At 46.8% G+C, this 26,075-nt stretch overlaps 1 protein-coding gene across 2 annotated transcripts in view; it reads left to right on the forward strand.

Annotated features, from left to right (window-relative positions):
- Zfp568 (zinc finger protein 568) overlaps positions 1 to 25,444 on the forward strand; it is a 50,217-nt gene extending 24,773 nt beyond the window's left edge. Inside the window, 4 exon segments of one of the 2 annotated variants that reach the window (NM_001419981.1) lie at positions 12,873 to 12,922; positions 13,894 to 14,017; positions 15,685 to 15,780; positions 19,572 to 25,444. In NM_001419981.1, the coding sequence (NP_001406910.1) occupies positions 12,873 to 12,922; positions 13,894 to 14,017; positions 15,685 to 15,780; positions 19,572 to 21,013 (1,712 nt within the window). In that variant the 3' untranslated portion in view covers positions 21,014 to 25,444. 2 annotated transcript variants of the gene reach the window in all.
- The last annotated feature ends 631 nt before the right edge of the window (positions 25,445 to 26,075 follow it).

Raw genomic sequence — 26,075 nt, forward strand, 5'->3', positions numbered from 1 at the left:
TGAATTATGAAAAACTCAAACCTTGAAACCATTGGGTAATGGTTGATGGTGCTTGCATACAATCCTTGTGCCTGGGAGATAAAAGCAGGGAGCCGAGAAGGAGTTAAAGGTCAGCTTTGACTACATAGTAAAGTTTAGGGCCAGCCTGGGCTACATGAGACCCTGTCTTAAGAAAATACAGGAGAGAGAGAACGCACATTATTTAACTGGAAGAATTAAAAAGAATTAGTTTCGGGGTTGGGGATTTAGCTCAGTGGTAGAGCGCTTGCTAGGCCCTGGGTTCGGTCCCCAGCTCTGAAAAAAAGAAAAGGAAAAAAAAAATCAGTTTCGAAAGTGCAAAGTGATCCTACAGTTCTGGTTCAGATATTTCATTTCAATTAGAGTCTCTAGAAACTTATAAATAATGAAGAGGAAAAACACACACACACACACACACACACACACATTGAAAACCTGGAGACCTAGCAGTGGGCTAATGAGTGAATAACAGCATGTAGCAGTTAAAACCACGATGGCAGTGGAGCATACTGTGTATGACATCCATATGGGTTACTAGCCCAGCCTGTTCTGCAGCCCTAGGCCAGTTAGAAATTCCTTGCTTTCCCCCCCAAACATGAATAGCTCCCGAGGATACCCAAGGTGTTCTCTAAAACCTTTCAGACTTGCACACACACGTGCATGCGCAATGAATCCACATTAACACGCATGCCCATACAGTATTTGGAATGGTACAGAGTCAGTGTGCTTTCTTCTATGGTTTATTTCACATGTGATATCTTTGATATTTAGCCTCATCTTTCAACTAATGACGTATGAAGTTCAGGTGACTTCAGAATGAAGATGGACGTATGCGCTCACATGAGCAGAGCTCACATGAGCAGATGTACCGCAGTTGTTTTCTCGTGGGAGGTTTGATGAAGTACTGAGGGTTAATGCCGGGGCCTTGCTTACGTTAGACAGCTACGCTACCACTGAGCTTACATATCCAACCCCTTAATTTAAATCATCTTTGAAGCAGTGACGTCTTAGGCCAGGTCTTGTTTCTGTCTGTGTTTTCAACTTGCTGTGTAGCCGAGAATGAGCCTGAGCTGCTGCTCCTCCGATGCTGAGAACTGGACGGCTCTGCCTGACTTCCAGTGTTGGTTCTTAAACCCAGGGCTGTGACTGAGCCTCATCCTCAGTCCGAGTTATCTGAAGTTAGCACAACGTGACATATGCTTCTTGTTCTTTGTGTGTGGGTTTTGGGTTTTGGGTGTGTGTGGTGCTAGGAATGGAACCCAGGGCTTTGCACATGTCTGTCAGGCACTCTCCTACTTCAGCGTGTCCCCCCTTTGGTTTTCTGAGACAGGTCTCCATGTGTAGCCCAGGCTGGCATTGAACTCCTGATGCTTCCTCCTCAGCTTCCAAAAGTGTTTTGATCCGAGGCACTGCTGCTATGCCCAGCTGGAGATGTGTTCTCCTTACTGCTTTAGGGAAGTCGTCTCTGCCTGTTTCGCTACTCGTTTAGTGTCTGCCATCCACAGTAGACTTGTTAGGCTGTTGGCCAACTAGACTAATGTGTTTGCATCATGCAGAATTAAGATGTTCTAGGGAATTAACATTATGATATTATTGTTCTTTACCCTGTGATGTTTGCATATGGTTAACATAGGCATTAATTTCATTAATACATTAATTAATTTCATTAATACATTAGTACATTAATTAATACATTTTGGAATGAAAAGCCCTTTTTATTCCCTTTGGTAGCTATATGCAATTTCATTGTTCAGTCTTAACCTACAGCCCATGTTAATCCTTTCATGACTGTCGAGTTAGTATCTGGTTTTGGTTGGAAGCAGTGAGTGTCCCAAATTCTGAGCAGTAATGTTCTCCACAGGGCCTCATTCTCTCAATGCACGAGCCAGTCTTTACATAATGGTTAGTGTTGTCTTCCTTACAGTATTATTTGATGAGCAAAAAGGCACTAATGTATCTTTAAAATCAAGAATTAAGGGTGTTGGTCAGAGGGGTTTTTAGCATTAGTTTTATGTGTTTGAGTTGACTTTACATAGGTAAATCTCTTTCAGATAAAAATTATGCAGTATGACTATGACTGTTTCAGTTTGGACTGTTATATGGAGTTCAGGGTGGTGGTCAGCAGCTTGTCGTAAATAGCAGGCATCATTTTAATGGAAACAGTGTTTTACCAAAGTACTAATAAAGAATTGTCATTTTGTATACTTTGTTCTCTGACAGGCTTCATTCTAAGTCTAGTTTTATAAGCATACTTAATATTTATAGATGTAAAAATAATTTTCAAATTTCATGCTTTGTCCACATAAGACCCTTATGTAAATATTCTCAGTTGTAATATGTGAGGTTCTGGGGTTTTGGTTAGACCGTCTTTTTTTCCTCTGTTTTTTCTTCTTCTCTGTTTTTTTTTTTACCTTGGGCCTGTGCTTCATGTAACATACAAAGTCGTGTGAAGTGTATGAAATGCTGCCTCTGCATCCTGTTCCTCAACATGTTTTTGAAGACAACAGAGAATTAACTTTTCACTGCAGATTGGAAGGGTCTCCTTAGGGTCCTCTTTGGGCCGTCCCTGTCCCCAGCAAGCCTGGCTAACTCTCGGGGAGATGAAGTGCCTGGTTATCAACTGACCATGGAGTCTGAGTGTTTGCAGATTACAACTGTTCACCAGGGAACCATCAGTCCTCCGTGTGCTCACACCCCTTCCCCTGCCTTAGATGGTAGGACTGGAGAGACAGCAGTAGTCGTGAACTCAACAGGATTTGCTCATGTGAAAGACGAGCTAAACATGAACACTAAGCTCTTGCGCTTTTATGGTGAGCGTGTGGGGGTGTGTGGTGAGCATGTGGGGGTATATGGTGAGCGTGTGGGGGTGTGTGGTGAGCGTGTGGCTCGACTCATTTGGAACACAGTGGGCAGCGTTGCCTATCACAGAGCTCTGCTCTCCTAGGCAAAGGATATTGCAGACCTGACCTACTTCAGGAAAGCGCATCTGGCCACTAAACACCCTTTGTCTTGTCTTGCTAAAGAGGCTAAAGGGAGGGCCACATGTTCATGGCAGTCCAGTGTGAGGCTGAGGTGTAAAATTAGAGTGCTTCCCCTCCCTCCGCAGCAGGAGGATACACACTGCAGGAATGACATGGTTGTGACATAGACTAAGGTAAGTGTGATTGAAGTGTTCGGGGCTGCTGTGGGAAGTGTCAAGCAGATGAGTAGTAAGCAAAGGATTGGGAAGACCCCCGAGGCTCAAAAGAATCTTCAGCCTACTGAGCACAGCCACAGAAAGACACACTCCGCTGGAAATGTATCAGCTGAAATTCTTCAAACTGATGACATAATTGTCACTAGACTGTCAGAAGAAGGAAAAGATAAAGGGACAAAAATGTTGACAACTAATGGCTAAGACTTTCCAATATTAAAGATGGCAGACCACCGATCCAATAGGTGTGAAAGAACGCCAAACAGATTAAATATGGAAACTATCTGTTTTATCATGCTAAAAGTGCAAGGAAGGAGGGAGGGAGGGAGGGAGGATTATTCCTTGAGGCTTTATCAACCAGCTTGGTATTATTGGTCCCTTGCCCCTCCTCTAGCAGTGTCGGTGGCCACCCTATCTATTATAGCCAGGAAACAGGGACAATCCAAATGTCCGTCAGCAGATGAGTGGATGATGAGAACGGGTTACATTTACACACTGAGTACTGTTCAGCTGTAAACAGTGTAAATTCTGGGCTTTCAGGTAAGTGGATGGACTTTCAAAAGAAGTAACCCAGACCCAGAAAGACTTTGTCTCTCATCTTTAGTTCTAGCTTCAAGTCCTCAGGTGTGATATATGACATGGTGACTTCAGAAACCAGAAAAGTGTCGGGATCACAGTGGAGCGGGTCAGGAGCTCGAGAGGGGACTCCCAGGACCCAGAGGTTATTATGAAGGGAGACAGAAAGATGCCCCATTTTGTTACACTTGTTGGAAGCATGTTGACTTTTGATCTCAAAAGCGGGACTTGACTAAACATAAAACCCAGTCTGTCTTTCCTAAAGTAGGCGATAGCAGAAATGATTTTTCCCTTCTTTAGTCCCCTAGCTGTTAATTTCCCTGGCCACTTTGGAGTCCTCTAAGTATGGAAGGGTCAGCTTCTCTCAAAGACTTGAGATGGCTCAGCCAGTAAAGGCCCTTGTGCCAAGCAGGCCAGCAAGCGTTTTATCCCTGGGGTCATATGGTTGGAGGAGAGATCTGAATCACAGGTTGCTGATCTCACAAGTTGCTTTCTGAACTCCATGCATATTCCATTCCTCCACCCACCAAAGATTTGTCCAGATTGTATATGTAGGTCTTGAATCTAAAGAAACAATGTCCAATGATGTTTTCCTTTCTTAACTTGTTGTTGCTGTTGTTGTTGTTAAGATAAGGTCTCATGTAGCCCAGGCTGGCCTCCAACTTCCTATATAGCCAAGGCTGGTCTTAGAACTCCTGGTCCTCTTGACTGATTTTTCAAGCTGTGAGACTGGATAGGAGGGAGCTATGTTCTGATGTTCTGATGCTTTGGGGAGGTTCAGCGTTTGAACACAGAAATGAACAGAAGCAGCACAGACAAGAAAGCAGAGCCATGGAACTAAGACAGGGTCCCTCCAGGGTGACTGGAGGGAGCGTCTTCTAAGAAAAGATGAACTCCCTTAGGTTCCCATGTGAGCAGTACTGAGTCACCAAGACCCGAGTGGGAATCAGGCCTCAGTGAAGTGACTGGAAAGATGTCTGGGCACCAAAACAAAACAAAACAAAACCTTCATTAAGGGGACTGGAGAGATAGCTCATCCCAGGGTTGAACTCATGTTGTTGGGCTTGGTGGCAGGTGTCTTATACCCAGTAAGCCATCTTGCTGGCCCCTTGAGAGTTTGGGGGTGGTTCTTGTTGTCGTGTTGCTGTGTTTATGGAATGGGTAAAGTGTTTGATGTGCAAGCCTGAAGACCTGAGCTCAGATTCCAAGCCCTAACATACAAAAGCCGTGTGAGGTGGCGTGTGCCTGTAGCCCCAGCCCTTGTCGGAGAGCAGACCAGGAAGTTTCTTTTCTTTTTTTTTTTGGTTCTTTTTTTTTTTTTTTTTTTTTTTGGTTCTTTTTTTCAGAGCTGGGGACCGAACCCAGGGCCTTGAGCTTCCTAGGCAAGTGCTCTACCACTGAGCTAAATCCCCAACCCCCCTGACCAGGAAGTTTCTTGACTCTTCAGTCTGCCAGTGTGGCTGAGGTGAGCCCCAGGCTGAGGAAGCTCCTGATTGAGAGCTGAGGTGGAGGAGAGCGGGGGGGAGATGCCCAGAATTAGCCTGGGCCCTCCATGTGTGACACACAGGTGTGCCTCACACACACATGCATCCCACACTCAGAGAGAGATGGTGCCCGTGCACTGAATCTCATGGTTGTCTGGGTATCTTTTGACACGACCTTGTGATTTGCTTCTTAAGCCTATCGGTGCGATGGGTCACGTTGACAGACCTCCGTGTATTAAACACTTGCAGCTCTCGGTTGTCGTACGTGGTTCTGTTTGTATCTGGTTGGACTTTGATCGATGTTTTTTTCAGGATTTTTGCGTCTGCGTTCAGAGAAGTATTAGTCTGCGTTGGTTGTTGTCTTACAGTAACTGTCTTTTTGTTGTTAGGAATGGCCTATCCAGGATGAGTTAGGAAGCAATTCCTCAGAATTGATGTGGTTTCTTTCTTGTCTGGTAAAGTTTACCAGTGAACATTTCTGGACCTTTTGCTGTTTTCAAAGTTACTTGTGTATTGAGTCTGTATCTCATATTTTTTTTTCTTTTTTTTTTTTTTTTTCGGAGCTGGGGACCGAACCCAGGGCCTTGCGCTTCCTAGGCAAGCGCTCTGCCACTGAGCTAAATCCCCAGCCCTGTATCTCATATTTTAACCCTTTTATAATTTTTCTGGAGTTAGATATTCTCTCCCTTTCCCTGTTTTATTATTAGCTTTTGAGTTTCTACCAAAACATGCAGGAGCTCAGAGATTTTCTCTGTAAACGTGAGTTGTAGCTGTATGCCCACAAAGGCAGTCTTTGTTTCTTTTGCAGTATTTCTGACCTGTGGCATTGGTTCTGTTTTATGTTTTTTGGAATTTTTATCTGCCACGCACCCCCCCCCCCCCCCGCAAGCCGTTAGCATGCCCCTCTATTTAAATCCCATCTGCTCAACTACAATGGTCTTGTCATACCTGAATTGGGTTCTTGTACTAACTCTGGTGTTTTGTTTTTACTGTGCCTTGCAATTTGTTTTTTATTGAAAACTAGACTTTTCTTGACAAAAGTAACTCCAGGAAACAGACCTATAGTGATATGGTGGTCAGGTGTGGGCAGAGGAAGGAAACTCGGAATCTTGTGAGCATCTCCATTCTGAAGTCACTTTTTCCCTTTCCAGTGAGTCGCCCCTGCTCTCTTACCTGATGTGAAGGGATTAGCTGATCTCCGTTGTCCAGTAAACTGTGACCTTTACAGTGCCTCTGAGCTTTACCCTGTAGGTAAAGCGGGTGGCCGCAGTGAACCCCCTTTTTCAGGTTTACCCTGTAGGTAAAGCGGGTGGCCGCAGTGAACCCCCTTTTTCAGGCTAGTGTCAATGAAACCCCACAAGGTTAGGTTCTTGCGTAAGGCTCCTAGGGCTGGCCTTGTGAGGAACAGAAAGTCTGGGTGCTTTTCAGAAGGTGGCTTTCCCACCCTCCTGTCAGAGGCACAGTGGAGAGTTTCTGTGGTCTCAACTAAGAACCTGGTGAGTCAGCTAGAGTTCAGACTGAGGCTCTTCCCCGCCAGGAAAGGCCTGCTGCCTGACTGAGTGCTTGTTTCCACCACTCGCCATTCCCGATGCTAGACAGGCTTAGGTTGGAACTCTAGGAGTGGGGCAGAAATTTTGGAGAGAGAGAACAGACCCTTGACAACTACAGTTATTTCTTGGTGCTACCTATTTCTGTCTTGCGTATGCTGCTCAGTAGACAGTGGGCAGCTCAGACACACTGAGGAGCAATGGAAGCCGGGCTTGGCATGTGTTTGCTGGGCTTTATTGCCGGGGAGCGTGACAGGTGCTGTAGCTGCTGAGGCTGTGCGGGACAGGAGAAGGAAACCGCACTGCTCGAGGTTCAGTCCTGCCCCAGTTTGTGGCTCTCCATGGTCACCTGGACCCCTTAGGAGCAGGATCAAAGCATACCCCGTCTGCTTGCTCTCCAGGCTTCTCTGTCCTGAGTCTTGGGCACATTTGCTTAAGAGCGTAGTGAGCACAGTCTGCTTGGGAAGATGTCAGAGCAACTGCGAAGAAAAAACTGACCTGAGACTGGTCTCTGGTCTGCCACAGTGGCAGCTGCCTCTGTCAGTTACACTTCTCAGTTTACTCTCTCTTCCTTTCTTCCTTGCTTTTTTTTTTTTTTTCATTTTGCCAGCTTCTCAACCCTTCTGCTTTGAAATGTTGAAACTTGAGCTGCCAGATCAAGTATGGCATTGCCTGAGGATTTGTAGAAAAAGGGAGGGAAATTGCTGGGTGGGTGTAATGTTTCAGCCACCCAAACTAGTCAGTCTCTTCACTCTTGTATTTAGCATTCAAAGTGCCCTTGACATCTGTGTGATGGCATTAGAATCCTATTAGAATGCTACAGGCCAACTTGATTAACCAAAATGGATACTGCCCCCTTATGTTTTAAATAAAATCCACTTTATTTTTATGAAACTCATCAAACTGTCTGGGTGCTCTCCTGAGATTGGGACTTAGAGTTGCTCAGTAAAGCCGGCTGGGAATCCATCAGCTGGAGTGTGGGGTTTCTACCCCATGACTTGTTTTCTGTGGTTTCACATCTGCCTGTGTCTCAGAACTGGGAGGAATAGTTTCCCCTGGGTTGCAGTGTTTAGGTGGGTCCAAGAAGATGTCGGTTTTTAAAATCGTTTTGTTAGAGTTTAAAAAAGGTTCCCAAGCTTCATAAACTCAAAATGAGAAGCCAGCGTATTAGCTGCTCCCTACTTTTGCTCCAAAATAGTCTGCGTAACCTGTCATTCCTTCTCTCTGTTCCTTACCAAGCCTGGACTCCAGAAACTGTATTTACTTCTTTAAAGACTAAAATTTTTCCTTTTAAAAAGTGGAAGCGGGGCTGGGGATTTAATTTAGCTCAGTGGTAGAGCGCTTACCTAGGAAGCGCAAGACCCTGGGTTTGGTCCCCAGCTCCGAAAGAAAGAACCAAAAAAAAAAAAAAAAAAAAGTGGAAGCATTTAAAAGAGTCTGCATCTTGATAAATTTACCCAGAGAGACATGTTTCTACTCCTAGAAGAAAAAATAGAATATTTAGTCCACTTTCCGACAGTGTCCTCTGCCCCATCCCTCCAAGACTCCAATCTAAAACCAGCAATTCTAGCTTCCGTCTTGGTGGATTAGTTCACGCATTCTATGGCGTCATGTACGTGGAATCCTGCACTGTCGGTATCAGTGTCAGCTGCCTTCATTTATTTGCTCAGATCCTGGGAGCTTTCCCACACTGATGTCTCAGTGGCTTCTCTCCATTAGTAATGTTCCTACAACTAACTTAATCACCTGTCGGTGACCAGCTGAACAGCTTACAGTTTGGGCTGTCAGAAAAAGCAACCATAGCGTGTGCACGAGGTGTCACACAGAGAAGCATTTCGTCTCTCCTGACTAGATGAACAGTGAGGTGAGGGTGCCTGGGAAGCGTGAGGCGTGTGTTTATGAAAACTCGTCATCTTGAGTGCTGTGGATTCCATCCGCATAGTTTGTTTTCTTAGCTCAACGAGCCATGGGAATTCGGTCACAGTGGTAATTTTGACACCAGTGAGTAACAAACGGGTGTCAGCTGCACAAAACAGGCCCGAGGGCGGGTGGGAAACTTTAGCAGCTGCCTCAGGAGCCGACTGACACCTGTTCCTGCTTGTCCCTCGTAACTAACCTCGGGCGCTGCTTCTGCTCCAACTAAATTTAACAACACAAAAAGCCATTTGCATTCACCAGGTATTCCTAATATATAGTCTGTTAGTGAGCCTGGCAGAAGCTCACTGGTTCCCCATTTTAGATCTGTTGCGCATGATTCTCAATGCCTTGTTCTCTTCTTTTTATGTATGAGGCTTATTAAAAGTCATTAACGTCACAGAGGACAGACAGACAGACACATGGGGGCTCTCAGGAATGCAGCCCTGTGCCTCAGAGTGGCTGTCTGTCCCTTCTGTCTGTCCTAGAAGGGGGAGGTTCTAGGACTCATGTCTACACACGTCTGAAGGATGGGTAACCAGTAGCTTGAGTGAGGCTTTCTATGACCTGGAGGCAGGCTTTGCCTGGAAGTGGGGAAGAGCGGGAATCCAGAAAAGCAAGTTAGTAGAGGACAGTCAGACACTGGTGTGCCTCTAGCTAACATTCTTGAGGGTTTTGGTTTTTTTGTTTGTTTGTTTGGTTGGTTGGTTGGTTGTTTTTGGTTTTTGTTATTTTTTTTTTAATTAGACAGATGAAGGGCGACACTTGTGAATTGAGTCGTTCTTTTCTGCTGGGCATGGGTGGATAAAGACTTATCATGGAAGTCTTAGGAATTGTGTCAATGGATAGTGAGTCACCCTAGACAGTTACATGGGCGCAGGTGTCAGTTATACTCCTAAAGCAGCTGCTGAAGTAGCTGTCACTTCCAGCTAAAAATGGGACATATGGGGGCTGGAGAGATGGTCCAGTGGTTAAGAGCACTGACTGCTCTTCCACAGGTCCTGAGTTCAATTCCCAGCAACCACATGGTGGCTCACAACCATCTGTAATGGGATCTGATGCCCTCTTCTGGTGAGTCTGAAGACAGCTACAGCGTACTTATATACATAAAAATAAATCTTTTTTGAAAAATGAGACATAGACCCATTTGGGCTTTCCACTCTTGCTAATGGGCACTGCAGGGCAACTAAGGAGATGCAGACAGAGGGAAGGGAGTTAGGTTGTCAAGGACTGTATAAGAGAGGGTGGACATTTTGAGGGATTGAGAGAACTTGGTACTTGTCTGGCCAAGGGAGCTGCAAGTGTAGGTGTGGTGGGGTTTTTACACCAGGTCATGGTGGTAGGTTCCTCAGTGTCTCTTTCTGGAGGCAGGCACTGGCTGCACAGCAAGTATTCACTCCCACCAGCTTGGGAAGTGAGCAGAGAACCTGGGTGTTAACCCGAGCAGCTGGCCCCGATCAGAGCAGGGACAAAAGCTGTGCAAGGCTGCTTGCTTCACAAAGGGAAGAAGGCTTGTAGCCATTGGCCATCCCCAGTAGAGGGATTTGGGGTTTTTTAGAAAGAGGGGCTTTTTTTTTCCTGTTTGGTTTTTGTTTTATTTTGTTTTTCAAGATGGGGTTTCCCTGTGTACCCCTGGCTGTCCTGGAACTCTGAGATCAGCCTCCCAAGACCACTACACTGCAGGTCCGGCTTTTGTAACAATGGCAGAGAGGACAGCAGCTTCCAAGGCAGAAAAGGCTGTGACCTAGGAACCATGTCCCTTTGCTGTCTTAACTATGTGAAGGTGTCTTGAGTGTGTAAAGTGTTTGAGACCCATTATGAGATTTTTATCCACTTGAGAGGGATAAGAAACAATCTTCATGAATCTTTAACCCCGTTCCTAGCATGACAGATGTCACAGATGATAAACCAAGGAAGAATAGGTGTCCTTAGAAAGGCAGTAGGTTCTGCTCCAAGCCTGGAGGACACTCTTACCCGGTACTGGGATTTTCCAGAAAAATCCACTCTCAGCTTACCTTCCAGAAGGCTGGGCTGTGGCAGCACACACGTGTAGTCCCCGCACTCAGGAGGCTGAGGGAGGTGGGTCTCTGAGTTCCAGGCCAGCCTAGTTTACAGAAAGAGTTCCAGGACAGGAAACCTGAGATAGGGGGTCAGAGGGATGCAGGAGGGGAAGAGAAGGAAAGAAACCAGTACTGAAGATGAAGTAAACCGTGTTAACTGTACCATGAGGAGCCCTGAGCCTGTCTGATCTTTATATTAAAATGACAGACTTGAAGTCCACCCGAGAGATGGTTGACAGGAGGTGATACAGTAACCGTAAGGCATGTCCTATGGGATGACTGCTGTCACTAATAAAGGTGACTTCTCATTTGTCTGTGCCCATACACCTGGTGCAGCAGACTAATCTGGGTGTTCTCTAATAAAAGTGAGTTCTGACACTGTCCCTACTCAGAAGCTCCCGTGATTTTTAACTTTTGGTCAACTGGCTATGAGGGCTATGTGTTGAGGTCACATAGCTCCTCAGACTCAGCAACTTTGTCAGGTAGCTCGCAGGACTCACACTAGGCGGGGGGAGATTAAGAAAGAGAATTAGTAGGAAGAAATGCACCTTACTGGTTGGAATGATTGATTTCATGAAAAACTGGGTTGTGGCTGCAGGAGACAGTGGGGATGATAGAGCCCAGGAGGTACTGGCTCTCTCTGCTCTGTCTGTGTGACTTGGGGCATGGCAGCAGTGGGGGGTGGGGGGGTGTGACTGAGGAGCCCGACCTCAGGAGTGAAGGCTTAGGCCGCCCTGCTTGTAAGACTTCTGGACACGAGCGGCCCTGTACACGCATGTCCAAGGACAGTGGCACAAAAATGTCCAAGGACAGTGGCACAGAGTGCATTCTTGAAAAGGAAGCTCCTGCCCTCAAGCATAACACGTACCCAATTGCAGTGTAAAGGCTGCTAGTAACTGTCCGTTTTCTCTTGTTACATGTGTTTAGATATTATCTATGTTTTTTATTTTTATGTTGTTCTGTCTGTCCTGGAACTCACCCTGTAGACCAGGCTGACCTCAGGCCACCTGCCTTTGCCTCGGGAGTGTTGGGACTAATGGCGTGCACCACACAGCCAGCCATAACTTACTATTTAGGTAAAGACTGTTTTGTGTGATGCACCTAAATTTGAAAAGTGATCAATATAGCCACTAACTAGCCAGTTAGTGCTGACAGTCAGCTACTAGGATTGTGCATCTTCTCATTTGCTTAGCTGCAGATTGCTATGAAGGACTAAAGAGTCGCTTAAGTGTGCGTCTGGTCCAGAGGAACTGAGGAGCCGTCGGTCAGGAAAGGCTGCCAACTACAGTTGATGACCTGACTGAAGTGGCATGAACTGTGATTGGTCTCTTAACAGCCGGTCAGATGTCAGACTTAGTAGAGGGCACAAAAGGGACACCGAAGGAAGAGAGCTCCTCCTGGGTCTGGTTGCTGCATTTTCCTCTTCCTTGCTCCTATCTTAGGGACATTAGTAGATGAGTATATGGGACACTCCGTGATGCCCAGTACCAGCCATGCCCCAGGGCACACAGTCTTTTCCTTCTGTGAGCACAGTGGACGTTTGCCTTCGGGAGCTGGGTCTACACTGGCTGGAGATGGACTAGCATGTGCTCCTACTGTGTAGGAAACCTTTGAACTCCTGGTATGGTTTTGTGCTCAACAGCAAGGACCACAGCTACCGCCACTCTCCACACCTCCCGGTACATCTCGGTGCTGTGAATGCTGCTTGCTCAGCCTAGCTGCCACTGACTGTCGGACAGCAGTGTCTTAGAGCCAGACTTGGGCTCACTGTAAAATGCTGGGTCTGAAGACCGTGGAGTAAGATTCTCACTCATCCACGTACTAACCAGACAAGCCCTGCTTACCTAAGTCAGCGGTGGATGAGATCTAACTTGTTATAGATGGTGGCTGCAGACGGCTCTCTCTTAATAGATCTCTATTTGGGACTCTGCCCCTGGATCCCAATCTCGGTCATAAGGTCACCTCTATTAAGTGGGAGAAGGCAGTGAGGGCTGGCCTCTTTGTCCTCGTGGGGGTAGGTGCAGGAGGATCTCTCTGAGCACAGTATCCTAACCATTTCCTACCTCTTTCTCTTTCTAAGAAGCTGCAAGAGGAGGAATGAAGAGTTTTCTCTCTAAGGACATGGCCAAGGTAAGCAGAGTTTGCCACTTTGTTCATGGAAAAGCTTCTTGGTTTCTAAATGCTGCTGAAAATTGAGGAATGCTGCCTCTTTGCTGTCACTGCAGTGACGACATTCTTGGTTAAAAGTTCTAACAGCCTAGGGTGCCTGCCTGGCCTCTTCAACTCATTTTCCCACAAGATGGGAAACCCTGATTGCGTTCTGTATGCACATTAGTAAAGAAGATTTCTGGGCTGGAGAGATGGCTCAGCGGTTAGAGCACTGGCTGCTCTCCCAGAGGTCCTGAGTTCAAATCCCAGCAACCACATGGTGGCTCACAACCATCTGTAATGGGATCTGATGCCCTCTTCTGGTGTGTCTGAAGACAACTACAGTATACTTATATATAATAAATAAATCTTTTTATTTTTTTAAAAAGGTTGTCCTCAGTGGGAAATACATTTCCTGCAGTTATTAGGGCAGATCAGAGTGCTCAGCCCAATAGTTGATCTCCAGTTACATCGTTGCTCACTGTAGAAGACCCTTTTATACACTCTTGAGTTTCTGTACATAGAGACTGAGTGTGGGGCACTGGTTGGAGGTGTGACATAGGTTTTTTTGGAGCGAATAAGTGCAGCATGAGACAGGAGGTATTCAGGTTGGTCATGGATGTGAGAGCTCATAGTGAGACTATTTAGATGTAAAAATGTAGGACAGATTTTTATAGGTGCAGAGAAGAGAGACATGGAGCACTGTGTGTGTGTGCGCGTGCGCTTTAGAACATGGAGTCAGTGACTAGAGGGTGCTGTCCAATTGTACAATTCCATTCCGTTGAGAAACACCACGTTACATGGACTTTATTTGCAGTGCCAAGGAGCAGGTGGGTTCTTTGTTCCCACACTGACCTGCCCGTGTGGAAGGGTGCAGCAGGTATTCCAGGGACTGTCTTCTCTGCTGTCTGTTGTCTTAATTGTACAAACAGCATGTCTGTATGTGGTTTCAGGACCTGAAGTTCGAGGATGTGGTCATTTACTTCTCTCTGGAAGAGTGGGAGTGCTTGCACCATTCCCACAGGAATCTGTACCGTGCTGTGATGTTGGATAATTACAGCAACCTGCTTTCACTGAGTAAGCTCGCCCACCCACAGACTTCAGAAGTGCCATGTGTGATCTTCATGTCCTTTATGGAGAATGTTGGCTTTTTCTTTTTATTATGTGTGTGGGTGTTTTGCCTACATTTATATCTGTGCGTGCCTGATACCCATGGAAACCAGAAGAGGGCATTAGATCCCCTAGAATTTGAATTACAGATAGGTGTGAGTCACCATGTGGGTGCTGAGAATTGAACTCCAATCCTCTTCAGGAGCAGCAAGTGCTCTTAACTGCTGAGCCACCTCTCCACTTCCTATTGATTTGTTTTGTTTGAGACAGAGTCTGCCATGTAGCCCAGGATAATCTTAAACTGACAGTCCTCCTGCCTCAGCTTTATAGGTGCTGGGGAAATAGGCATGCACCACCACCAATAGCTTTTGTCAAGTTTTTCATGAACACTTTTTAAGCTCTGGATTAAATTAATGATGTTACACATCTGTGCACACACACAAGTGCATGCAAGCATGTGATCTCCGTTCCTTTGTTTTGATCCTTAAAATTTTATTTTTCTTTATTGTTATGAGTGTGGGGTGACATGCACATAGAGGTCAGAGGACAACTCTGTGGCATGAGTCCTCGCCATGCACCTTCACATGTGTTCCAAGGACAGAATTTAGTTTGCCAGGCCTTTACCCATTGAGCCATCCTACTGGGCCAGTTTTGTCCTCCCACCTCTACACACACACACACACACACACACACACACACACACACACACACTGTCCCCTATCTCTCTGTCTTTTGTTGAACAGAGCTTTTTACATACAATATGCTGATTACATTCCCCCTCCCCAAATTCAGTCTTTCTGTCATTAGAAAACAAACCACAAAAGGACTGAACAAATGGAGGCGGGGCCGGGGGTAAGAGCCTGGGAACACACATTTACACACATAAAAGGCCTTTGGAAACCATAATGTATAAGCAAAAGATCTGTTAATGTTTAAAGGGGGGGAAAGGCTCAGACACAAGGTCAAGAGGCAGAACCTCCAGCTATACCCTTGAGTTGGTTTGGGATGAGCATGGGGCCTGTCAGGAAGTGCGGTTTCTATGCTCAGTGAGAGTCCTTTGGAGAAAATTTAACTTTTCCCATGTGGGAGTTGTCAGTTCCAGAGAATAGCTTCCGGTTAGGAGTGGGGCTTCTGGTCACTTCCCCTCTCATGGCTGAGACCTGTTTTTCTCTCTTGGTAAACATGGACTTAATTTCTACTATGTAGCCCAGGCTTGCCTTGAACCCACAGAGATCCACCTGCCTCTGCCTCTAGATTGCTAGGTGTAATGAAATGTAACGAGGCCAGGATGCCTGAGTAATTTTGCCATGCAGCATATCTGGTATAAGGGGGTTTATTTAGGGGAAGGGAGGGGAGTAAGGACATGGAGAAGGGATAGAGGCAGAGGAGTGAACATGTATACAGACAAATAGAACAGAGCAGAGCCATGAGTTTAAAGAAGGGAGAGTGGGGGCACAGAGAAGGACGGGGAGGAAGGGAGGGAGAGATACTGGCCAGGAATTGTACCTGGGACCAGAGAGAGAACCGGTGAGGCAAAGTCCTCTTATATCTGAGGCAGGTGATGGCAGTGCAGGCTAACACTAGGACTGCAGCCACTCTGAGTGCACAATAAACTCCCCTTTGTCTTTGGACAGGTCTTGCCAATATGAAGCCACGTGTGGTCTCCCTTCTAGAGCAGGGGAAGGAGCCCTGGATGGTTATGAGGAATGGGACAAAAGTGTGGTGTGCTGGTGAGTGATGGGCTGTGGGGCTGGGGGCAGGGCAGATGTCACCCAGGCACTCTGGGAAAACTCCCTGCAGGCAAGGCCTGACTGAGGCCGGGGGAAGGGTGTCCTAGCACAAGGCCAGGAACTCTTACTCCCCACTCTCACACTGGTATTCCTCACACTTCCTGCCATTCCCCCAGAAAGAACCCATGACGAGCATTTTACCTGTATTTTGAATCTAATTTTCTTAGCTTTTTAATTTTTGAGACAAGGTCTCGCTGTGCATCCCTGGCTGCCCTAGAACTTGCTCTGTAGACCAGGCTGACCTCCAATTCACAGTGATCTGCCTTCCTCTGCCTCCTGAGTGCTGGGACCAAAGTCGTGCGCTCTGTCCAGCTCTCGTGGCTTTTATTTTTTTGAGATTTATTTATTTAATGTATATGAGTGCACTATCACTGTCTTCAGACACACCAGAAGAGGGCATCAGATCCCATTACAGATGGTTTTGAGTCACCATGTGGTTGCTGGGAATTGAACTCAGGACCTCTGGAAGAGCAGTCATTACCATCTAAGCCATCCTGAACCCATCTCCAGCCACCTCCAGCCCTCCCTTGGCTTTTTTAAACACCTTCATTGAGATATGCCTCACGGATCATAAAACTCATCCGTGTAAAGTACGTGGCGGGATAGCTTTAGTATTTGTTGACTTGGCGTATCCATCGCAGCCATTCTTGGTAGAGCCTGTGCCTGCCCTGATGCAGCATTTCCCATTAGTGATGTCAGGCAGGACATTGCTCACTTTCACGATGATACAGTGGCATGATGCTATCCCTTTTGTCACTTAGGATCATTGTCATTAAAAGGTTTTAGAATTCTTGTGTAAAAGCACACATCCAGGGGCTGGGGATTTAGCTCAGTGGTAGAGCGCTTACCTAGGAAGTGCAAGGCCCTGGGTTCGGTCCCCAGCCCCGAAAAAAAGAACCAAAAAAAAAAAAAAGCACACATCCAAAGAGAACTATGGGTAATACTGAACTAGCTGGGAAAGTCTCCTTTTTCTGACTTTTGAGAACTTTTTCTTTTTTAAGAATTTGTGTTAAAGGCTGAGAGATAGCTCCAGCCAGTAGAGCACACTCCTCACAAGCATGAGAAGCTGAGTTCAGTCCAGAGCTCACATCTATGCCAGGCGTAGTCCTGGTCTCAGGAGACAGACAGGAGGCCTCCCTCGGCTCACTAGTCAGCCAGCCCAGGGTAACGGATGAGCTGCCTTCTGTATGCACAGGTATAGCCCCCCACACACACACATGCACGCACGCATGCATGCACACAGGCATGAACACACGCACAGAAAAAGAATTTATGCTAAATGTCTTCAGTGGTAGATTTCAACAATGAAACCTTTTAGGTTTAAGCTTTTCATAGGCAAATGACGAATGAGGACACAAGGGCTCTATGTGTGGGTGAGGAGGTTTGTGTTGTGGATATTCAGGATAGCACAGCCAGAGAGAAGCAGCTGGAAGAGACCACGCTGAACCCCAGGCCATGAAAGGAGGGAGCCAGGGAGAAGAAGGGGGAGGGGAGCGTAGGAAGAGGCCATGAGACCGAGGGCAGAAATGGCTAGACTGAATAGAAGAGGAGAAGCTGGGCAGGACAGCAAGCCTCGCTTGGAGAGGACTAGAGGAGAGGACATGAGTAGGGGACATGCCAGCCAAGATGGCTCCGTCACAGGTGCGTGCAGAACTCAGCCATACTGGGAGAACCTGGCTGCCAGCGTCTGTTTGATGTGTCAGTCACTTCAGTTAACCATTTGTCTGACTTTCTCTGGACCTAACAGTGGGAAAACCTTTTACATTTGTTGTTATTTATGTGCACTAGGCTTGGACTGAGCGCTCTACAGCCTTGTCTTAGTGCAGACTGAACAATGAACAAGGGAAGGCCCATGCAGTCAGATTGACTGCATGTTCTAGTGGGAGGAAAATGATTGCATATGTGCTCTTTAAGAGGCAATAAAATATTGAAGTTGTTGTGTTTTAAGTCAGAGAGTCATAAGCTCTATTATATATTATATTATATTATATTATATTATATTATATTATATTGGGATGGTTGTCTAAGGAAGGACATGGGTGGGGCAAAGCGGACCAAAGGAGAGAGGGAGTCTGAAGGAGGTAAGAGCAGTGTGTGGAGGATGTGAGCTTAATGAGTATCGGCAAGAAGCTAATGGAGGGTCTAGGACCATCAGGTGCTACAGGCACAGGTCACTGATGCCTCTGTCCCGCAGCAGTTTGTAGCAGAGCTGCAGAGCCCAGCTTTACCCCAGCACTTATGCCATGAGGATGGATGGTGTATGGGTTTGCCACTCGGTTGCCGTTCAAGCACAGGTGTGGTCAGGCTGAATTGCAAGGCTGTCTGGGAAATGTAGTGTTTGTCTATATCACTGTTGCCAAGCTGTAAATCTCGTATCATTCTAAGAGGAGAAAGCGGAAATGTTACAAGACTCAGCCCTGGGCATGGAGCCAGAGAGCCAGGCAGGGGGGGTAGATTGCTCAGAGGAAAATCTGAGGGGTTCACAGAGCCCTGAGAGCAGCCTTAGCTTAAGAAGGAAGGGACAGAGAACTGGATGCATGTGATGTGAAACAAGGACTAACACAGGAGGTCAGGTGGGGAAGGAGGGGATGGACAGACCATAGTAGCACACCTGTGAGGAAATGCCATGACAAACTCTTTACTTTGAACACTGGCATTAGATAAAAGATGTGGTATTGCTGGCTCACAACTTCAGTCCCCGCACTCAGGAGGCAGAGGCAGGTGGATCTCTTGAGTTCAGAGCTAGCCTGATCTACAGAGTGAGTTCCAGAACAGCCAGGGCTACACAGAGAAACCCTATCTGGTGGGCATGGGGGCAACTGGTAGCTAAGAGAGGAGCTGAGAGGATTAACTATTGGAATTTGGCTACATCAAAGTTACGTAAGGCAATAAAAGCCAGTTACAGTGGGGTGGCAATAAAAAAGTGTATTGGAGAGATTTTTTTTTTAAGAGGAGAAACCACGAAAAATGGGACAGCATGTGAAGCGCCCACCTCGACCAGCAAGGAAGACGCAACACCGTTGGATTCTTCTCAACAGCCTTTATTGCAGGAACACCTCATTCTTGATACGGGGGACCCCAGAGAACAAAGGCACTCGCCTTAAGTACAAAACAGACAGTGGCTGTAAACTTGTCCTCTGGGGATTGATGGAGTGTGAGATACCTTATTAACATGCTTATCACTCTGGCCTTGTAAATGCCAGAAGAAGGCCAGGGACACGGCTATAATGGTTGTAATACCATAAACAACCACTAGATGTCAGTGCCATCTTTAGCCGCTTCCAACAAGCATGAAAGTTACCTAGTGTCATGCCGAATGCAGAGGAAGGCAAATGGAGCACAGTGCACAGAACAGTCTGGGTGATGGGATTAAGTTTGCTTTTCCTGTATACGTTTGAAATGGTTCATAGTACTGGAAAATATGAGATGATGTGTAATAAATGTGCTCTATAACAACAGCAGGTAGTGACGAGCTCCCTAGTCTGTGAAGGGTCATGTGTAGCTGGGATTAGGGGCCAGAGCAGAGTAACCCCGTGAGCCATATTGAGATCTTAGGGAAGGTATCTGCCAGAATATTCTAAAGGAATGCCAGACTTCACAGTCCCCTAAAGGGGCTGTCATCACGATCTCTCAGCTCCCTCCTCCTAATTCCAATGATGGGTTACAAGTTGTTTAAATTATCATTGTATTATTTGTGTGAAAATAACCTTCCACTTCTTACTGTCTTACAGATTGGGAGTCTAAGACAGAAACCAAGAACTTCCTTCCAAAGGACAGTTCCAAAATTAAAACATCACAACAAAAGATGGCAAAAAACTGTACACGCTCCAGCCTTGAGGACAGCAGGGCCAGAGGTAACAGAGAGGTCACATGCGAGTTGGAGAGTCAGCAGGTCCATGAGGAGCGACACTTGAGACAAGCTGTGGTACCCTCTGTCGAGAGGCCTGGTTCCATCCAGTGCACAGCCCATAGGGAGGCTCACCCTGGAGGAAAACCCTGCAGGTGTGAGAAATGTCAGAAAATGCTCGTGCGCAAGGCACCTCCCAGTGAACGTGAGCAAAGTCACAGTAAGGAAAAGGGCAGTGAGTACACACAAAGTGGGAAGGTCTTTAACTGCACGTCAGACATGGCAGTGCACCAAAGACCTCAAGAAAGCCGAAAAGGCAGTGAGAGTAAGAAAAACGCCGTCCCTTGTGGTTCTGACACCCCGAAACCTCCAGGTGCTCAGGGCAGTGAGAGGCCGCACAAGTGTAAGGAGTGTGGGAAGGCCTTCCAGACGCCCTCCCAGCTCAGTCACCATCAAAAGCTGCATGTAGGTGAGAAGCCCTTCAAGTGTAAGGAGTGTGGGAAGGCCTTCCCCTCGAACGCCCAGCTCAGTCTCCACCAGAGAGTTCACACTGACGAGAAGTGCTTTGAGTGCAAGGAGTGCGGGAAGGCCTTCATGCGCCCCTCGCACCTGGTCCGGCACCAGCGCATCCACACCGGGGAGAAGCCTCACAAGTGTAAGGAGTGTGGCAAGGCCTTCCGCTACGACACGCAGCTCAGCCTCCACCTGCTCACTCACGCTGGGGCCAGGCGCTTCGAGTGCAAGGACTGTGACAAGGTGTACAGCTGTGCCTCCCAGCTCGCCCTCCACCAGATGACACACACCGGAGAGAAGCCCCACAAGTGTAAGGAGTGCGGGAAGGGCTTCATCTCCGACTCACACCTTCTTCGCCATCAGAGTGTTCACACTGGTGAGAAGCCCTATAAGTGTAAGGAATGTGGCAAAGGCTTCCGTCGTGGTTCAGAGCTTGCCCGACATCAGAGAGCCCATTCTGGTGATAAACCCTACAAGTGCAAGGAATGCGGGAAGTCCTTTACTTGTACCACCGAGCTCCTTAGACACCAGAAAGTCCACACTGGTGATAGACCCCACAAGTGCAAGGAGTGCGGGAAGGCCTTCATTCGCAGGTCAGAGCTAACCCACCATGAAAGAAGCCACAGTGGTGAGAAACCCTACGAGTGTAAGGAGTGTGGGAAGACCTTCGGCCGTGGCTCAGAGCTCAGTCGACACCAGAAAATCCACACCGGGGAGAAGCCCTACAAGTGTAAGCAGTGTGGGAAAGCCTTCATTCGAGGATCTCACCTTACCCAGCATCAGAGGACTCACACGGGACAGAGGAGTGAGTGAGTTGCCTTCGGAAAATCCATACAGTTTAAAAACCCTGTGGTGGCTGACAAAGTTTCAGGGTTTCTCATCGGCACTAGAATTCATACTCAAACACCAGTTATGTCCAGAAGTGATTGGTCACATGTCACCAGAAAGAAACCTTATAATCACAGAAATCGGGACTTGCTTCAGAATTTATCATAAAGCTTTAGTTGATGAAAAACTGGAAAGTTCCACGAATGTACAGAGAGGAGGAATGCCTCTCCGTAGCTAGAGCCAAAGAAACAGGCCTGGGGATTGATATCTGTGACCTCAGGAGGGCAGTGGGCATGTCGGAGAGATTAGCGGTTGGATCCTTTCCGCTCCCGCCCTGGGCCAGCCCTCCGTGAGAGAACTCAGTATCCAAGTGCAATCCTCTGTCACACCTCAGGCCACACTAATGCTACCATGCAGTACACTTGCCGTTCACCCACTCTACGTTCATGGAATGGTTGCTAGTTTATACAGTTAATTTGAACTTTGGAGTGTGGGAAGGATTCGGCCATGTTGACTTTTTACATGTCTTCAGGGCAAATGATTTACTGACTACTCAGTTCTTCTGTAAAGTAGCAGTGTCAGCCCCGTGTTTCTAGTTATGCTCTAAGGGTGCGTACAGTTTGTGAAATAGCGTCCAGCTAGTGTCTAAAGAGTGCCACGAGCAGCAGGCATGCTGCTACACGCCTGTGATGATGCACCGGCCATGCTGTTACATGCCTGTGATAGTGTACGCACCTGGAAACCGAAGGTAGGAAGATAATTTGAGGCTAGCTTGGAGACTCTAGAGTGAAAAAACAAACAAAAAATTATGCCAAATATAGCTGCTTTCTTTGTTATTATCATAACTGTGAAATTTATATAACAGTCTTATAAGAGGAATGCCTTACATGTCCAGTAACTGGAGGGACATCTTGCCTTGTCTCTTTGACTGTTAGAGAATTCTTAGGAAGAAAGACTTACAGCTTTCTTTTATAGTTTACCCTTCTGCTGGTCAGAAGCCTCATAATTGGAATGTGGTGAGGTCACTGAGAAGGGACTGGGATAATTTACTAAGGCCTCCCTGTGGTGCTACCTATGTCCTGTAATCCAGGCATTTGGGAGCTAGGAACAGGACAGGAATTCAGGTCCATCCTGGTCTACTGGTGAGTCTGTGGGTAGCCTGAAGTCTCAGAACTTTCATAAACAAAAGCCAGGCCGTCAACTATACACAAGAGGACTGGAAAATAGTAAAGCTTTAGCCAAGATTCAATCCTCCATAGGAAATGTCAAAGATGCCGATATAAATACATTTATATCTGAAGGTCCGTTAGGAATAAATTACACTATATATTGAAATTTGTACACTGACTGAAACTACTGTCTGAGGAAAATGAATTTCCCATCATAGTGTAAAAAAATGGGAATTGTAAGGTCTAGGATTCTGTATTATTACCTGTTACAGTTCCTCGTCCCGGGAGTTCTCAGTAACTATTCTAAGGAACAGAAGAGCAAATAAAAACTCCAGCTGACAAACTAACAACATTAAACTTGGCAAAGCTAAAGCTTGGAGTAGATGAGACAAACACAGTGTTGTGCAGGACATGAAGCGCGTATGAAATACGGCTCAAATGAGCAGACAGTGTAGGCTCTGCCCATCCACACAGGTTAACCGGTCTCCTGCCTGCTCTCCTGGCTGTGCCATGGTCTCAGGTGTGGCTGACTGGGCAGGAGACCACCATGGGCATAGTAAAGAGATCAGGGACATGGTCTTCCCAGCTGCAGGGAGCACATCATGCCACCAGGTGGTGCCTGTTGTCTGGGGCTGAGACTGCCATAGGACACACGTTGTCATTGTCCTTGTGGCCTTGTGGAACCACGAGCTCTCCATTTCCTGGACCTACAGAATAGAAATGCAGACACTGACATTAGTACTCAGCTCTTTACCGTATATATAATGCTTGGAAATGCAGCATGTAAGAATATTTCTACCCAGATATACTCAGTTTCAGTAACGTAGGACGTTTATATCCAGCCTTTTATAGTATATCTGACATGAAGAAGCATTATTCTCCGAAGTATTTTCTTAGCCATATTATTGAAATATATATTCAACTTAAATTTAATAAGATGTAGTATATTTACTTAGAGCATTTGATAGTGTGTTTTTATATCCTGCTTTTTATAGTATATCTTAAATCCTGGAAAAGTATTGTTTTCCTGACTGAAGTTAGAGCCAAGGAGAAGCTGCTTAAGGAGCTACACTCATTCCTCTAAAACAGTCACCCGACAGCTCAGACACCTTCTACCTCTTCAGGACGTGAGGCGCTCAGGTGGGAAGGCAGCAAACCTCACCAGATGTGGGGAGGGCAGCAGCATTGGGAATCCAGTCGGATATTTACCAGCCCATATCAGTGTATGGTACCCAGCAGCCCAGGAAATGAGCAGCAAGGTGCTTTGGGCAAGTGAGGACTGTACAGTCAGCTGTGAAGTCCCCTCCTTGTCCTTCCTGGTCTGTAAGCGGCCATGGAGAGAGCAGTCTGCCGTCTCCCTGCAGAGCATCACCTCCTGTGTTAGTGAAAGCTGCTAATGACTTGACAGCTTCTGCAGAGCAGTCATGACAGTTGAGGCAGCATGTGGGCATGGGTGCACACGCGTGAGGCCAGCGGTCAGGCTAGGGTCCTGCCTCAGCCGTCTGCTTTGGTTTTCTAATTCGGGGTCTCAGGAGGAGCTGGGACTTGCCCATTAGGCTCAGCTGACTGACCAGTGAACCCCAGGGGTCCACTCACTCAGCTCTGTCTCCCTAGCATTGGAACGCAACACAGGTGCACACATCGCCTGGCCTTTTCACGTGGGCTCTGGGGAGATTTGGAGGTCAGGGCTTCAGGCTTGCGCACGCAGCAAGCACTTTACTGACTGAGCCAGCTCCCAAGCCATAAAGTAATTTTTAAAAGGGAGAAATAACTGAGTGTTAATCTGCACTGGTGTATTAACTTAATAGATCTATCTGAAAATTTTAACTTCTTCTAAGAGGAGAACTTGCACATTTTATAGGAATTGAATTAATAAAAGTTTTAAAAGGGTGCTTTTAGTACTGATTTTAGAGTTGGGAAGATAGCTTTTTAATTTTCTGCTCCTATATACGGTATTTTTCCAAGACTTGAATGTCCTCTCCCAAGTTTATGTATCATGATGCCCCTGAAACAAAAAATATCCTGCAGTGAGTTACTTAGAAAGCGGCATGCGTGCACTGTTTCCTGAGTGCTAATAGCGGGTGCCACACTGCCATTCTCTGTGGAGACGCACGCAAGCCTAGACTTGTCTTGATCGCAGGTTCTGGGCGGGGAAGAGTGTAGAGAGTGGGATTGTGCACACAGGAATACAGGCTCCTTTTCTCACACACTGGTGTCCTAAGGGTTGGTTCTAGTCACTACTCACAACCTATCTCATAGCACAGACAGGCCCTGTGCATGCAGCCTGTTCTTTCCTGGCAAACATTAGCCTGGCCATCAGCAGTGTGAGAGAAGCCACGCTTTACCTCATGTGGCTGCCTCTGTCTCTAGAGAGCAGCTAAACTGCCTTAGCGAAGCAGACTTAAAATGTGCTTGGTGCCTTATTGTTTCCATGTGGAGCTCAGGGGAACCAGTGTGCCTTCCGTTTGCACTTCCTTGCCGGCTGGGGAGGTGGAGCGTCTCCCTGGCCTGCAGGTCATTTGAGCTTTGTTTCTGTGAATTGCACATTGCTATCTGTCTCACTTTGTAACAGGCCTAAGAGATCATATCACACATGGGCAATTTGTTGTCTAGTCTAGTGTCTGTCATTTGGCCCTGTTTCTGTCATGGTTACCAGACGTTGTTATGAAGGGCCAGACAGTGAGTATTTCAGGCGGGGCCTGTGTTTCTGCAGCCTTTGCCACGTAGAGCATCCTGCACAAGCCAACGGTTCTCAGCCACTTCTCCCACGTCCCCAGGAGACATTCACCAACGTCCAGGGGTATTTTTGTCACTTTAAAGATGACTGCTGCTTATGTCTAGTGGGCAGAGGCCAGAGATCCTTTTCAGTGTCCTGTGGTGCACTACACAGCCCCCAAAACAAATGATGTCAGACTCCAAAACGTCAGTATGTTCTGGTCAGGAGAGAACTGGATACCACTGTGTATCAATAAAACATTCACAGAAACAAACTGGCCACATCAAGCCTGTAAGGTGTGCCTTCCCATCCGTTTTAAGTAGTGTTTATCTGTATTATTAGTTTTGTTTTTGAAATCTCTTTTACCTCAAATAGTTTTTTATATTTTATGGCTTTAATCTTCCTGCCTAAAACCGCAGAGAATGGGTTGCCTATGTGTAATGTTAGCCCAGTATTTCTGAAGCGTGGGTTTGTGTTTGCTTGGTTTGGGTTGAGATTTTATAAAATAAAATAAATCATTTCAGAAAAGTATGGTGAAGTCTTTGTGAAGCCATTTCTTGTCTACGGAGAGCATAGCTGAGGACAATGGTGTCTGTAAAACCAAACTCAGATCACACGTGGGCGATGTAAAGTCTTTGCATCCTCTTACAGCTCACTCTCTCAGACGTGTGGGATTGCCAAGGACAGACGCAATTGTTAGATTCATGAGAGAACAACAGAAGCGGGATAGCATCTACATGTCAGCACCGAGGGATGTAATAAAGACTTCATTTAAAGACCAGTCAGCAGAACCAAGGAGCTGCTCTTACAAGCTGGTCAAGCTAGTTAGTCTAAAAGCCACAGGCCTGGTGCACTGCGGCATGGTCGGAAGTACCACACTGCCGTCATTACCAAGGCTGACAAGTGAGAGCCTCGAGACCCACAGGGCCACCTCAGGAGGCACATGTCTGCCAAAACCAGTGAAGTCCCAACAGAAGGTGACTGTTAGGACCCAAGTAGAACCTACAGGGTGTTCCAAAAATTTCTATGGAAGTTGCATATTCAGAAAGGAAGCCTGAGGTGGCCTGGAGTGAGTTGCACAGGCAGAGGGAGTTCCATGGCCCCAGCACAAGTCATGGTGGGGTCTGTCTGGCTACAGACAAGACCAAAGATGACCAAGGAC

The sequence above is a fragment of the Rattus norvegicus genome, chromosome 1 (assembly GCF_021556685.1).
Source record: "Rattus norvegicus strain SHRSP/BbbUtx chromosome 1, alternate assembly SHRSP_T2T, whole genome shotgun sequence".
Taxonomy (NCBI): domain Eukaryota; kingdom Metazoa; phylum Chordata; class Mammalia; order Rodentia; family Muridae; genus Rattus; species Rattus norvegicus.